This window comes from Ammospiza caudacuta, chromosome 3, assembly GCF_027887145.1.
Source record: "Ammospiza caudacuta isolate bAmmCau1 chromosome 3, bAmmCau1.pri, whole genome shotgun sequence".
Lineage (NCBI taxonomy): Eukaryota > Metazoa > Chordata > Aves > Passeriformes > Passerellidae > Ammospiza > Ammospiza caudacuta.
Window position 1 is genome coordinate 13,652,105 of NC_080595.1, and position 12,976 is coordinate 13,665,080.

The 12,976-nt window shown below is 47.6% G+C and overlaps 1 protein-coding gene across 1 annotated transcript in view; it reads right to left on the bottom strand.

The window, feature by feature from the left end:
• LOC131555056 (TOG array regulator of axonemal microtubules protein 2-like) overlaps window positions 1–10,305 on the bottom strand; it is a 45,363-nt gene extending 35,058 nt beyond the window's left edge. Inside the window, exons 1-2 of the mRNA XM_058800729.1 lie at window positions 10,285–10,305; window positions 1,648–1,705 (exon numbers count right to left, since the gene is read on the bottom strand). Coding sequence (XP_058656712.1) covers window positions 1,648–1,705; window positions 10,285–10,305 — 79 coding nt within the window. The remainder of the gene's footprint in view (window positions 1–1,647; window positions 1,706–10,284) is intronic.
• Window positions 10,306–12,976: the final 2,671 nt, after the last annotated feature.

Sequence of the window (12,976 nt, forward strand, 5' to 3'; positions counted from 1 at the left end):
AGAGATGTATATATGGTCTGATAGTTTTGAATAAATGTGTTATGATTATATCCTTAAATTTTGATGACATCTTTTTATTGTATATATTTTATTTTGATGATTTAAAAACCTAAAAAAATATATCAATTTACGTAAACCAAAGGAGAATGTGAGATCAGGGACTGCTAGCCTCAAGGTTATGGGAGTGCAGCTCACTCGATGTGCCAGTGTCTCACCACGTCCTTTCCTCACTGGGCCTCTCCTCTTCCTCTTTTGCCATGTTTTCTTTGTGCCATTTGTGCTGCTCTTTCAACTTGTCTTTGTAACAGGGTCACACATTGACATGTTTGGGGGACAATGGATCCAAAGGATCCTGTCTAGTCAAAAGTTTTCTAGCTGGATGTGTTCTGTGCTCACCAAAGGCCTGAGCAAAGAAACAAAGAGAAGTGTGCCCAAATGGCAAAGCTTTGCTCCTTTGCAATCTCACACAGATCTGGCTCTCAGGTGTCTTCAGTCACAATTTCATTGGTAAGAAGAGGTTGTGCATTTCACTAGGAAATCGTGCACTGCTTTGGAAAAGTCATCTGTGTGTATATTTACCCAGGACTGCAGTCCAGCTGTGTTGTTTGCAGAAGGATGAGTGGACTGTGAGGCCAATGACAAGTGACAAGGGTTCCTCAAATCTATTTACACTCCAGCCTGGGTGCTATTCAGCCCAGAGCTATGGGACAATACCATAGTGCATCCCACACACATTCTGCCTCCAAGAAAAGCTTGGTTTGGCTTAATAGAGTGAAAGAAATAGAAGAGTAATAGAATGGACAGTTAAACTTGTCCCTTTGGAATTATTCTCCTGCTTTCCACTGTGAATCCTGCCCATCATGCTCCCAAGGCTTATTATGAACAAGTATCTGAGATTGCTTAAAAATTCCCAAGCAAGGTTCAGTAAAAACCAGATTGAATATTAAGCAACAGCTCAAGAAAATTCATTGGCAACATTCACACTATTGCTAGTTGGTTCAGGAACAAGAAGGAAAAAAAAGGCAACAAACAAAATTCAGTCAATCAAACAAGAAACATTCTGAGAAGTGTGTGTGTGTGTGTGTGAGTGTGTGTGTGTGTGTGTGTGTGTGTGTGTGTGTGTGTGTGTCTTTAGGTGCTTTTGACAAAGGGACAGCAAGATAAGGCTAAAAAGGAATATGGCCTAAAAGCTTAACAGCACTCCATCTTAACAGTGGTTGAACTGGAGCCTCCAGGAGTGGGGCTATTGGCCCAGAATCCATTGCTGATCAGTGATCCTGCCAGTGCAGCAAACTTGAGAGCTCACTGCCCCTGAGAGGCCCCACTCAGAGGGAGGTTGCTGCTGGCAGCCACTGTGCTCCAGGAGAGCTCCAAGGGCCTCCTTTGCAGCGCTCTTCATGGGCCACAAGAGAGTGGGCCTCAGCCGTAAAATGCTTCCTCATGGCCGCACTGCAGGTCAGCAGCCTGTCTTGGAAAGTGGGAGGAGAAGGATGCCATGCCATTCAGGCAAGAAAAGTGGTTTCCAAGGCTGTTCCCAGACACCCCAGGAGCTCGTTAGGCAGCACAAGCTCCTGGGAGCACTCCGTGTCCCTGATAAGTTCAGCAGGAGCTGAGCCCAGGGGCTGTTCAGCAAGGCCCAGGCCTGACAAGCGTTTCCCAGATCACCCTGGGGCCGCACAAGGCCGGGCCCATTCACCACCGCAATCTGAAGCACCAAGTTTTGATGGAGGGTAAAAAGCCAAGGCCCAGTGGAAGTGGGCCCTGTCCTCAGGCCTGTGGGAGAAACACAGTGCAGATCCTTGTGCTGCTGATTCCATGTCTCCCCTCTTTTCTAAGTTTTTGGTGGCAAGGTCACTTAGGTTAAACACACAGCTCATAAACAGTGCTCCTGCAGCTTTCTGCTCAATGAATTAAAGTGAGATTACACATCCCAGATCATGTTCTGTTATGGTTTAACTGACTGATTTCAGAAATTTCTGGAGCAGCAAACTTGCTTCCTCAAATGTTTACTCTGTGTGACATGGAGCACAGAAGAAAGATTTAATGTCAAAGCCATCGCCCAGGCAGTGCTCTTTTGACAAGTTCTGCCCTGAGCTTTCCTTAGGAAGATCTGAAAGCTTCAATGTCACCAGCACAAGCTCCTGCAATGGCTTCTGGCCAGCAGAGCAGGGCTGTCAGCTGTGAAACAAGTGTTGCCACAAGCAGCAGCTCCCCCAGGGCAGCAAATCAAGAGCTGGGAAGGAGCTGATCTGAAGGCCAAAGCTCCTTAGCTCCTTAGTTCCTTCCAAGAGGGCTGGAATGAGCTGCTCATTCCAATGAGCTGCAGTGCTGGACACCAGAGCTCTGTGTGAGCACTGGACACAAGTTGCTCCCACTGAGTGCTGGGATGGTTCCTGCAAGAGCTCTGGGCTCCTGTGTGTGCTAGACACAATGAGGAGAAAAGGAGCCAAGTGCACTGACACACCTTTGCCTTGGGCATAGGCTGGCCTGGACCAAACACCCTGAAAGGTTTCCCCATTGGCCCATGTCTCGAAAGGTCAGGTCAGCTGTTTGATGACTCAGGTTGGTTTGGTGTCAAGGAATTTCCCTCAGAAATACTGGGTTTGTCTCCCTCTGTGCCTTCCCCTCAGCAGCTTTGGGGATGCTCCTGTGTGAAGCCATCTGTCTCACACAGTTGGAGACAACTTAAAACCAACACTCTGTAATAAGTCATCTCCTCTAATGTGTTCCAGCAATCCCCTTCCAGCAATAGGAAATTAATACTAATAGATGAAAGTGGAAAGACACCAACAGTTCATTAGCAAACAGAATGCCTACAAAGCAAAAAAGTAGGCCAGTAATTTCTAGATATCAAACTGTCAGACCTCACCGTCCCCCACTGGAACAAAGACCCAAAATGCCAGAGGAAAATCCCCCCAGGACTCGCGTTCCAAGATGGCGCCAGATTCTCCCTCAGGAAGAACAGGAGCTATCACGGAGTAGTTCCAGCAGCAATGAAAGTTCAGGGGCTTGTCCAGCGTGGACCTTCTCCCAATGGCAGAGCTCCGTGGAGCAGCCACGGCAGGTGAAGCAGCTGGGCTGGAGCCCCTCGGTGTCTTTTCTCCCTGCTGTGGCTCAGCTCACACACTCTCGGGCTGGGAGCGGGGCCACTCTGCTTCTGCCAGCACCGTGTACCTGGGCTTGGACAAACAGATTTCTGCCAGGAGAGCCCTGCAGACTGTTCCTCATATCTCTCATAACGGCCTCAAACAACTACAAACACTCTGCCTACAGCAGCTTTCACAAAGGGCAGCAGAAGTCCAGGACAGCTTAAAGTGAGCGGCAGATGGCTTTTGTCTTGTTCTTGCCACCAGAATTCTTGATGATCTGATGCAATTTGATTCACATGTAACATGGCATCTGAGTTTTTCCATTGAAATATTTCATGATGAGTGACAAGCCTTGGGAGCAAGACGTACAGGACTGATGTGCGAAACCATGAGCATATCCTCCAAAGTGACCAGTTTAATTATCCATTTTATTACTCTTGTATTTATTGCACAACTCATAGGCAAATCCAAGCTTTGCTTGGAGGCAAAACAGGCATGGGATACACTAGAGTCCCTTGTAGGGTCACCAGGGCTGGCAGTGACAAAGCAGGCAGTCTGCTTCATTGTGAACCACTACAGAGCTACATCCCAATGTGTTTTTAGGAAGCACTGAATTATTAAGCCCCCTTTTTCTGCGTGAGATACAAAAAAGGAGGTCCCAAATGATTTTCATGCAAGCATGCAGTAAAGAACTGATCTTGCTCTCCTAATGAAGCTTTGGCTTGGGAAATTGCACTCTTCCCATTCATCTTTTGACACAGACACTCCAGGTTTGCCCCCACACCCCTGCAAGGCTGGCAGTCACTGTTTCCCATTTACTGTTCTTCCCTAGAGCCAGTACAGTGGCTGCTTTGAAACTAAAAGCCCTGAGATCTGGATATCTTGAAGGAGCATGAAATGCTATTCAAGTGTTCCCATTGGTAATACCCAGGTCTGCACTCCCCAGAGCTCTGAAGCAGCAGCAGGAGGACCATGCGTCATTGCTGTTTGTGGATGTTCACGTTTCTGGTGTGCAAGAGCAATGGCTTTGAGGAGGGACAAGAATGCCCCTCTTCCAACAGTGGCTTTGAAAGGAGATATGAAGTTTCACTGCCTTTTCTAGGATATTTTTGAAAGATCTAAGAGAATATTGCAGCATAGAGCTGGTCCCTAATTGTGTCTCCAGAGAAATCCCCAAAGGAGACATTCAGTCTCCTGATGATGGCAACCCCATAAGCTCATGGACCAGTTTTCCCTGAAACATGCCACCCTGCCTGGGCTTTACTAGGCCAGGACTAAACCCATAGCTAAGCAAACACATGTGGCCACGTGACATGGAGTTTTTCCATCAGAAAACCTAATTAATACATTCACATGCAGTTTCTTCTGTAACATCAGAAGCTGGCAGCCATGAGGATTTTGCTGGCAAAAGGTTGCAGTATGCACTGGGACCAGAAGTGGTTTTCTTTAAGGCAAAGCAAATTGAAATGTGAAGTTTAAAGGCTTCAAACGACTATGAAAGAAAACTGAAAAATAATTTCTGGATAGGTGTTCTGGTTTGAAAGCAAAACCAGTGAGAGACTCCAAGTCAGAAATACAATTTATTAGGAAAAGGGGAAAAAAAAAAAAAAACCACAAAAATACCCCATCCAAAATACATGCAATAATGTAAAAGAAAAACCACTGACAGAGTCAGAATACAAGCTCTGACACACCGTTGGTCAGGGTACTGGTAGCAGCCCAGTTGGATTAGTGGCTGCACTCCTCCTGGAGTGGCACATGTGAGCCTGTAGAAGGGTATAGTCTTCCTCTGAAGATCCAGTGGAAAAGGCGGCCGTTCCTCTGGGAATCCAGTGGAAAGGCTGCTTGTTCTGTCCCAAACTCCAGATTATATGCAGGTGGGGATGCTTAGTTCCTCCCCCCGGGCACAGCATCTCACAATGGGCTCTTATCATTCCATGAGTCATGGGGTGGGTGCATGAGACAGAAAGGGCTCCCAGAGGGAGTCATCTCTGAGTCATGGGGAAAGGCATTGGTGGGCCCATTAACAGGAGATAAGGAAAAGAACAATGCCACTCCTGGTTTCAATAGCTCTTGAAGATGGGAATAGAATACATCTTTATATTGTAACCAAGGACAATAAGGAGCATTGTCAATGATCATGCAGACAACCAAGAGCTGGTGCTGAATCCAGAATTACTTGCTCCAGCTACGCAGGAATTCATTACCCTGGCAAGCACAGCTCCATGGGAACAAATGATCTCTCATCTCTGGGCTGAATTGTAGCATTGTGGGAGATGTGAGGGTTGGAGGTCGTTTGGGGCAGAGTGACCATGAATTAATAGAGTTTTCAATACTTGGCGATATTAGGAAGAGCACCAGTATAACTCGTACATTGGATTTCCGGAGGGCGGACTTTGGCCTGTTTAAGAGATTAATTCAGAGCGTCCCTTGGGAAGCTGCCCTTAAAAATAAAGGAGTTCAGGAAGGGTGGGCTTACTTCAAGGCAGAGATCTTGAGGGCGCAGGAACAAACCATTCCCGTATCCCAAAAGATCAGTCAACGGGGCAAACGTCCAGCCTGGCTGGGAAAGGAGATCTTGGAGGAGCTTAGGAATAAAAAGAGGACATATCAGAGTTGGAAAAAGGGTCAGGTCTCCAAGGAAGTATTCAAGAGGGCTGCTAGAGTATGCAGGAAAAAAATTAGGGAGGCCAAAGCTCAGTTTGAACTCAGGATAGCGACTGTTGTTAAGGATAATAAAAAATGTTTTTATAAATATATTAATAGTAGGAAGAAAGGTAGGACCAGCCTTTGTTCCTTACTGGACAAAGGTGGGAAGTTAGTATTTGCAGACGAGGAGAAGGCAGAAGTGTTCAATGCCTATTTTGCCTCGGTTTTTAATGGGAAGATGACTTGCCCTCAAGACTCCCGTCCGTCTAGGCTGGTCGTTGGTTTTAGGGAACAGAATGGCCCCCACATTATCCAAGAGGAGGCTGTTATAGAACTATTGAAATCCTTGGATATTCATAAATCTATGGGACCAGATGGGATCCACCCTAGGGTAATGAGAGAGCTGGCAAATGAGATTGCAAAGCCACTCTCTATCATTTACCAACAGTCATGGATCACTGGTGAGGTTCCGGATGACTGGAAGCTGGCCAATGTGATACCCATTCACAAAAAGGGTGCAAAGGAAGATCCTGGCAATTATAGACCAGTCAGCCTGACCTCTATACCTGGCAAAATAATGGAACAGTTTATATTACGTGCCATCATGCAAAATTTGCAGGACGGCCAGGGTATCAGACCCAGCCAGCACGGATTTAGGAGGGTTAGATCATGTCTGACTAACCTGATCACCTTTTATGATCAGGTAACCCGGCTATTGGATGCAGGGAAGGCTGTAGATGTTGTTTTTCTGGATTTCAGCAAGGCCTTCGACACTGTTTCCCATAGCATACTCCTGGACAAACTCGCTGGCCGTGGTCTGGATAGGAATACCCTTTGCTGGGTTCAGAACTGGCTGGATGGCCAGGCCCAGAGAGTGGTGGTGAATGGTGTCACATCCAGCTGGCGACCAGTCACCAGTGGTGTCCCTCAGGGGTCTGTGTTGGGGCCAGTTTTGTTCAACATTTTTATTGATGATATGGATGAGGGCTTAGAGTCTTTTATTAGTAAATTCGCTGATGACACTAAATTGGGAAAGAGTGTAGATCTGCTTGAGGGGTGTAGGGCTCTCCAGAGAGATTTGGAAAGGTTAGATGCATGGGCAGAATCAAACGGGATGAACTTCAATAAGTCCAAGTGCCGAGTACTGCACTTCGGCCACAATAACCCCCTGTACCGATATAAGCTGGGGACGGAATGGCTGGATAGCGCCCAGGTGGAAAGGGACCTGGGGGTGCTGGTTGACAGTCGATTAAATATGAGCCAGCAGTGTGCCCAGGTAGCCAAGAGGGCCAATGCCATCCTGGCCAGTATCAGAAATGGAGTGGCCAGCAGGAGCAGAGAGGTCATTCTTCCCCTGTACTCGGCACTGGTGAGGCCTCACTTGGAGTATTGTATCCAGTTCTGGGCCCCTCACTTTAGGAGGGACATCGAGTTACTTGAGCGTGTCCAGAGGAGGGCAACGAGACTAATAAGGGGCTTGAAGCACAAGCCATACGAAGAGCGACTGAGGGAGCTGGGGTTGTTCAGCCTGGAGAAAAGGAGACTAAGGGGCGACCTCATCGCTCTCTACAACTTCCTGAAGGGTGGCTGTGGTGAGCTGGGGGTCGGTCTCTTTCTCCGGGCGATAACAGATAGAACAAGAGGACACAGTCTCAAGTTGCGTCAAGCGAGATGTAAGTTAGAATTAAGAAGCAAATATTTCACAGTAAGAGTGGTCAGATACTGGAATCATTTACCCAGTGAGGTGGTGGAGTCATCATCCCTTGAAGAATTCAAAAAAAGACTGGATGTGGCACTTGCTGCCATGATCTAGTGAACAGTTAGAACATCGACTGGACTTGATGATCTTATAGGTCTCTTCCAGTCTTGAACTTCTGTGATTCTGTGATTCTGTGACTGTGGGTCCTGTATGGGTTTTCTTGTAAAGTTGTTCATTTTTTTATAAGTTAAGGTTTTGGTTTGACCGTCAGTTCCCCCCATGTTCTCCCTCCTAATGGTTTGTTCCTCCTGCCAGTTACCTGTCTATCATTGTAACCAATGCCCTTTCATTTTGAGAAGTTTCTATGTCAATCTTCCCTTACTTAACATATGATTTGTCCCCTGAGCCTTGTCCCTCCCCTGGGCCATTACTATTGGCTCAGTTGTGTCCCTCGCTCCTCCCCTGAGCTTCGTTCATTGGTCCCTCGTGGCTCCTCGTGTCACGCCCTTCCCCTTTATAAGTGCCTCCCCGACGGTTTTTCCCTGACAACATTACTGGCGCTGCCTGGGTCAGTAAAGCGCCCTGGCATCCATTCGTGTGTCCACTCCCTCCTTCCTTTGCCTTAGTACTTGCAGTCCTGCTCTCGCCTGCGTCACCACGCTGCAGACGGAGCCACAACTCAAGGGTTCTTGCAGAGAACCTGGGAGTGGTGGGATTCGTGGTCTGCACCGGTCACTCCGGGAGCAGCTAGCCAGCACCCGTCAGCTCCAGTGGCTGCAGGACGAGACTGCACTGAATGGCACCCAGACTGCAGTTTAGATTTGAGGAACCCTTGTCGCTTGTTTTTGGCCTCAGTCCACTCATCCTTCTGCAAACAACTTGCAAACAACACAGCTGGACTGCTGTCCTGGGTAAATATACATACAGATGACTTTTCCAAAGCAGTGCATCATTTCCCAGGGAAAAACACAACTTCGTCTTGCCTATGAAACTGTGACTGAAGACACCCGAGAGCCAGATCTGTGTGAGATTGCAAAGGAGCAAAGCTTTGCCATTTGGGCACACTTCTCTTTGTTTCTTTGCGCAGACCTTTGGTGAGCACAGAACACATCTAGGTAGAAAACTTTTGACTCGACAGGATCTTTTGGATCCGTTGTCCCGCAAACATGTCAATGTGTGACGCTGTTGTAATGACACGTTGTCCTGGCTCAGAGCAAATTTTGGAGAGAACCCCCAAAGGGGCTTTTTTAGTAAAGCAGATTCAATTGGCCCCTCACTTCAACGGTCCGGGAGAAACTACCTCTTTGGAGAAAAGTGGAAAAAACTGGTTTTTAAACAATAAAACCTAAACAATAATAAACAGTAAAACCCCTTGCCGCTCCAAAAGAGATGACCAACTGAGAAAGCCCCGTCCTCGGGTTACAGCTGAGCTCACTCAGTCTCTGGTCAGTCCCTCCAGTGCTGGAAATGTCGCAGGCCAGGCCCGGCCCGGTGGGCCACAGGTGCAGCTGCCGGTGCTCCCCTGGGTGTTCAGTCCAGAGCAGGCTTCAAGAGGTCCAAAGAAAAGGGAAAAAAACCACAGTCCATGGAACTTCTCTGCCTCAGCTAGCTAAACTGACTAAAAGCAAAAGAGAGCTCTGTCCCGCTGTCTGTCCATCCGCAGACAACACAGTCTGGAGCAGGAATGTGTAGGAGGAGGGCAGTGTCTGAAAACAAATCTGTGCGCTTCTACTCTCCCCCCTTCACTCTCTGGAACATGTCTTAAAGGTGCAAAACTTATTATTCAGCCTAAACAGAACGAGACGATGGGGGATAAAAGCATCGTATAGTCAGCCCAGGGCACACGTTAAAAACAGCAGCACAAATGACAGAAAGAAAACATGGCAAAAGAGGAAGAGGAGAGGCCCAATGAGGAAAGGACGTGGTGAGACACTGGCACATCGAGTGAGCTGCACTCCCACAACCTCTAGGCCATCAGGTCCTGGTGTCACAATCTCTTTTTTGGTTTCTTTAATTTTTTTAAATTTTTAATTTTTTAAAAATCATCAAAATTAAATATATACAGTTAAAATGATGTCATCAAAACTTAAAGATACAATCAAAAAACATTTATTTGAAACTACATCGAAATATCATATGTACATAAATAAATAACATATTTATAAATGTACAAAAATAATTACATCTAAATAATATATGTACAGTTGTAATTATGAAGCTTAAAACATAAATCCTGTTAGTGAAAAACTCTTCAGTCAGTCGGCGGCCTCTTCCTGATCTTGGGGGAAAAACAGTTCTTCTGGACTGGAGGCAAGGGCTTGGTTGACAACAGAAACATTGGAAGGTACCAGACAAAACCACTTGGCAAGACTCTATCCACTCAGGCCTGCAAAGTGGAGACACAAAATGCATCAGATCCTGCAATGCAAACCTAAAGCATCTGAAGCTCCGTATTTCAGGGGACAGACTTCCTGGAAACAAGAATTCTAAACTGCTGCACAGGGAAACATGTTCCTGCTGACAGACTCTTGAATCAGGCCAAGGGAAAACCCTGAGCCACTTCCCCAGAGCTGCCACAGGCACAGCCTGGCCTCTGGGCTGCCCTGGGACAGCAGGGAGCCCAGAGCCCTGTGCTCTCCAGCAATGGCTCAGCTGCACATGCACCCTGCTGCTCCTCTCCCTGCCCCACAGCTCAGCAGCCCTACAGCTCCAGGGCCACTGGCAGCAGCACAGCTCCTTGCAGGGGGCACATGCAGGGCACAGCTGTTCCCTGCCAATGTGCACAGCCTCTCTGCGCCACCACAAGACCCTTCCATCCAACAGACGGTGGTCCTGCTCCTTGCTTACCTTCTTCTGAGGCTGATCCATGATTGGTCTTCACCTTGCCCTCAGTCTGGAGCTCCTTCAGGCCCCCATGCCATGACTAGGAAGGGCAATGGAGAGAGCGGGGGCAGATGCACACCCTTCCTTAGTATTTTGTCATTTCTGGCACAGCTGAAAAGTGCCATCCGGAGGTGTCCAACTCAGCACTCGGTCAGCTTTCTGGAGAACATGAAACCTTCACCAGCCCAAAAGGCTGGAGAGGTTTTCCTGCACGTGTGGAGGCTTGCTCTCAGCACACTTGATCAGCTGGGTGCCCATCACCTCGCAGAGGGCACAGGCCAGCTTGGTGACCACAGCGCAGACGTTGGCGCTTCGCAGCGGCAGCTCCTTGTTCTCCAGGCAGGACCAGAGCACGGGCAGGGCGTAGCGCTGCACCACTTCAGGGCTCCTGGCATGAACCCATTCCACAAGCACTGCCGGGACAGACACACAGCTCCTTACCCACCAACCTCAATGCAAACAAGGATCTACATCTGCTTTTGCTTCTTGGGAGCCGCTCTGGCCAAGATCAGTGAAACAGCACACAGAGCCCCATGACCCAGAAATGGGCCATGCAGCTGATCATCCTTGAAACAGAACCACCAACCCCTCTGGACTAATTTCTCCAGCCAGAGCCTTGTAGCTGTGGCAGAGTCTTTGCACCGTTACTAAATTATTTCATAAATTGTTTCTGCATGAACAATGAATGAAACATCAAATTGCCTTCTATTTCCATTGACAACTTGTCTAAACCCACACGGAAGCTTTGGAAATGCACCCTAGAGAGGCAATTGAGAGATTTCCAATAAAAGGGATGATTCCTTTTTGTAACTTTGATGTCAAGGGCCAAAAGTCTCATCTGGCTCTTCCCTTTGCTTGGTGGCACACAGCAAAGTGCAGTATTAGAACACACTTCAAAACTCCAGCCCACCAGAGATGGGTGCTGCTTGACAACTGGATGAGAAACAACAGTGCCCAGCTGGTGTCTTTGGCAGAATGCTTTTGTGCCTTCCAACCAAGAGCTCTTTCAAAACTCAGGGTGTCTTAGAGAATTACCCAGACCCCATTGCCCTGGCATTTGAGCATCTCCACACTTTAATGCCATTTCCCCTCTCAATGCTAATGGCATTTTTTCTTACAAGGTGCACTGAAATAGGGGCATAGAGAGAGAAAAAGGCTACACAGGGGACTGAAATTTAGCCAGAACACAAGTGTTGTCTCACATTGTTTCTGGAATCTGCTCTCTGCTCATTTTCTGAACTGAGCTATATCAAACACAGACAAAAATTTACTACCAACAGGCTCCTTGCATGGCAGATTTGGCTGAGAGATCAAAACCTGAAATGCTCAGGAGACCAGTCTTATTTTCTGATCAGACAAAATGTTATGTGGTAGCTATTTATTATTCTGTGCTGGGAGACTTCGTTTTCTCTATGCTGTTAATCCACCAGCAGTCATCAACATTGAAAGAGCTCCTGAAAATACCCCAAACCAATTCTGCTAAGCAGGAAAAGGGTTATGGTACTCATTTAAAAATGGAACTTCATTTGAGTTTAAATGCTATTAAAGACATTGGTCACTGTGGAGGTTGAGAAGAGCCCCAGTGAGAGCTGAGCCCCAAGGCCGAGCGCTGCCCCCATCTCAGATGCTGCACAGCTCTGCAGCAGCCAGGGAAAGCCTGCCAAATACACCTGCCTTGGCCATTGGGCAGGAGGGACAAGCTCAGCACCTCCTCATGTGGAGGAGCTACTCTGCTCTCTGCTCACAGGCATTCCCTGTCAATACTCCCTCAGAGACCTCTTGGCTTACAAAGGGAGGCCATACCTGTGATGCACTCTGTGACTTCCAGAAGAGCTTCACCACTCAGTTTGCTCCATTGGTGGCTGAGCTCTTTCATCAGTGACACTTCATCTACAAGTGAAACACAAGCTTCTGCTCACTCTTCTGAGGGCACAGGAGAAAGGACAGTGGGGAGGGAAAGGGCAGGGGCAACCCCATTTGATACAATAAAGTCAATTTCTGCTAATTTTTGAATCCTTTTCTTCTTTCCTTCCAGCCTACTTGGCAGGGTTTAAAATTCCAAAAGAAAAGCTCTCCTTTCAAATGTGTAAATCCAAAGTTGTCTGCTGGACCAGGAGCTATGCTAAAACATTTCACACCAGGGACCTCAAGAGTTCAGTCACATGAAAGCAGTGGAAAGGTTTTGCATCCCAGAGCAAAAAGGAAGAAGCCCATACTTGGGACACAGAAAGACACTGAGTCAGGCAGTTTGTGACTTCACGGAGCAGCTGAGGTGGAGAAAGTGGAAACTGCCCCTCAAGACCTGACTCTTCAACACTCCATTTTTCAGGCGTATTCCCCCAGTGCCGCATTTTCAGAGCTGACATAAATCTGTGTGGCAGAGGAATTTACAGCAGCCCTTCCCCAGGCAGGTATTTGCTATTGCCATCTTGCCCCATGCTAAAAGACATGTGGAACAAGGCATCATTGACAGCTGGACTTAGACCCATTTGTTCTAAAGAAATGGACTTGGTGAATCATCAGTTCCCCCTTGGAAAAAGAAGACAAATGAGGAAGGTGGGAAATAGGCAGCTAATGCCTCTAATGTAGAGCCTTCCAGGTGGCTGATCTGCAGAAACTCTGATGGGCCGGTGTCCCTTCATGCCAACAGCAAAGC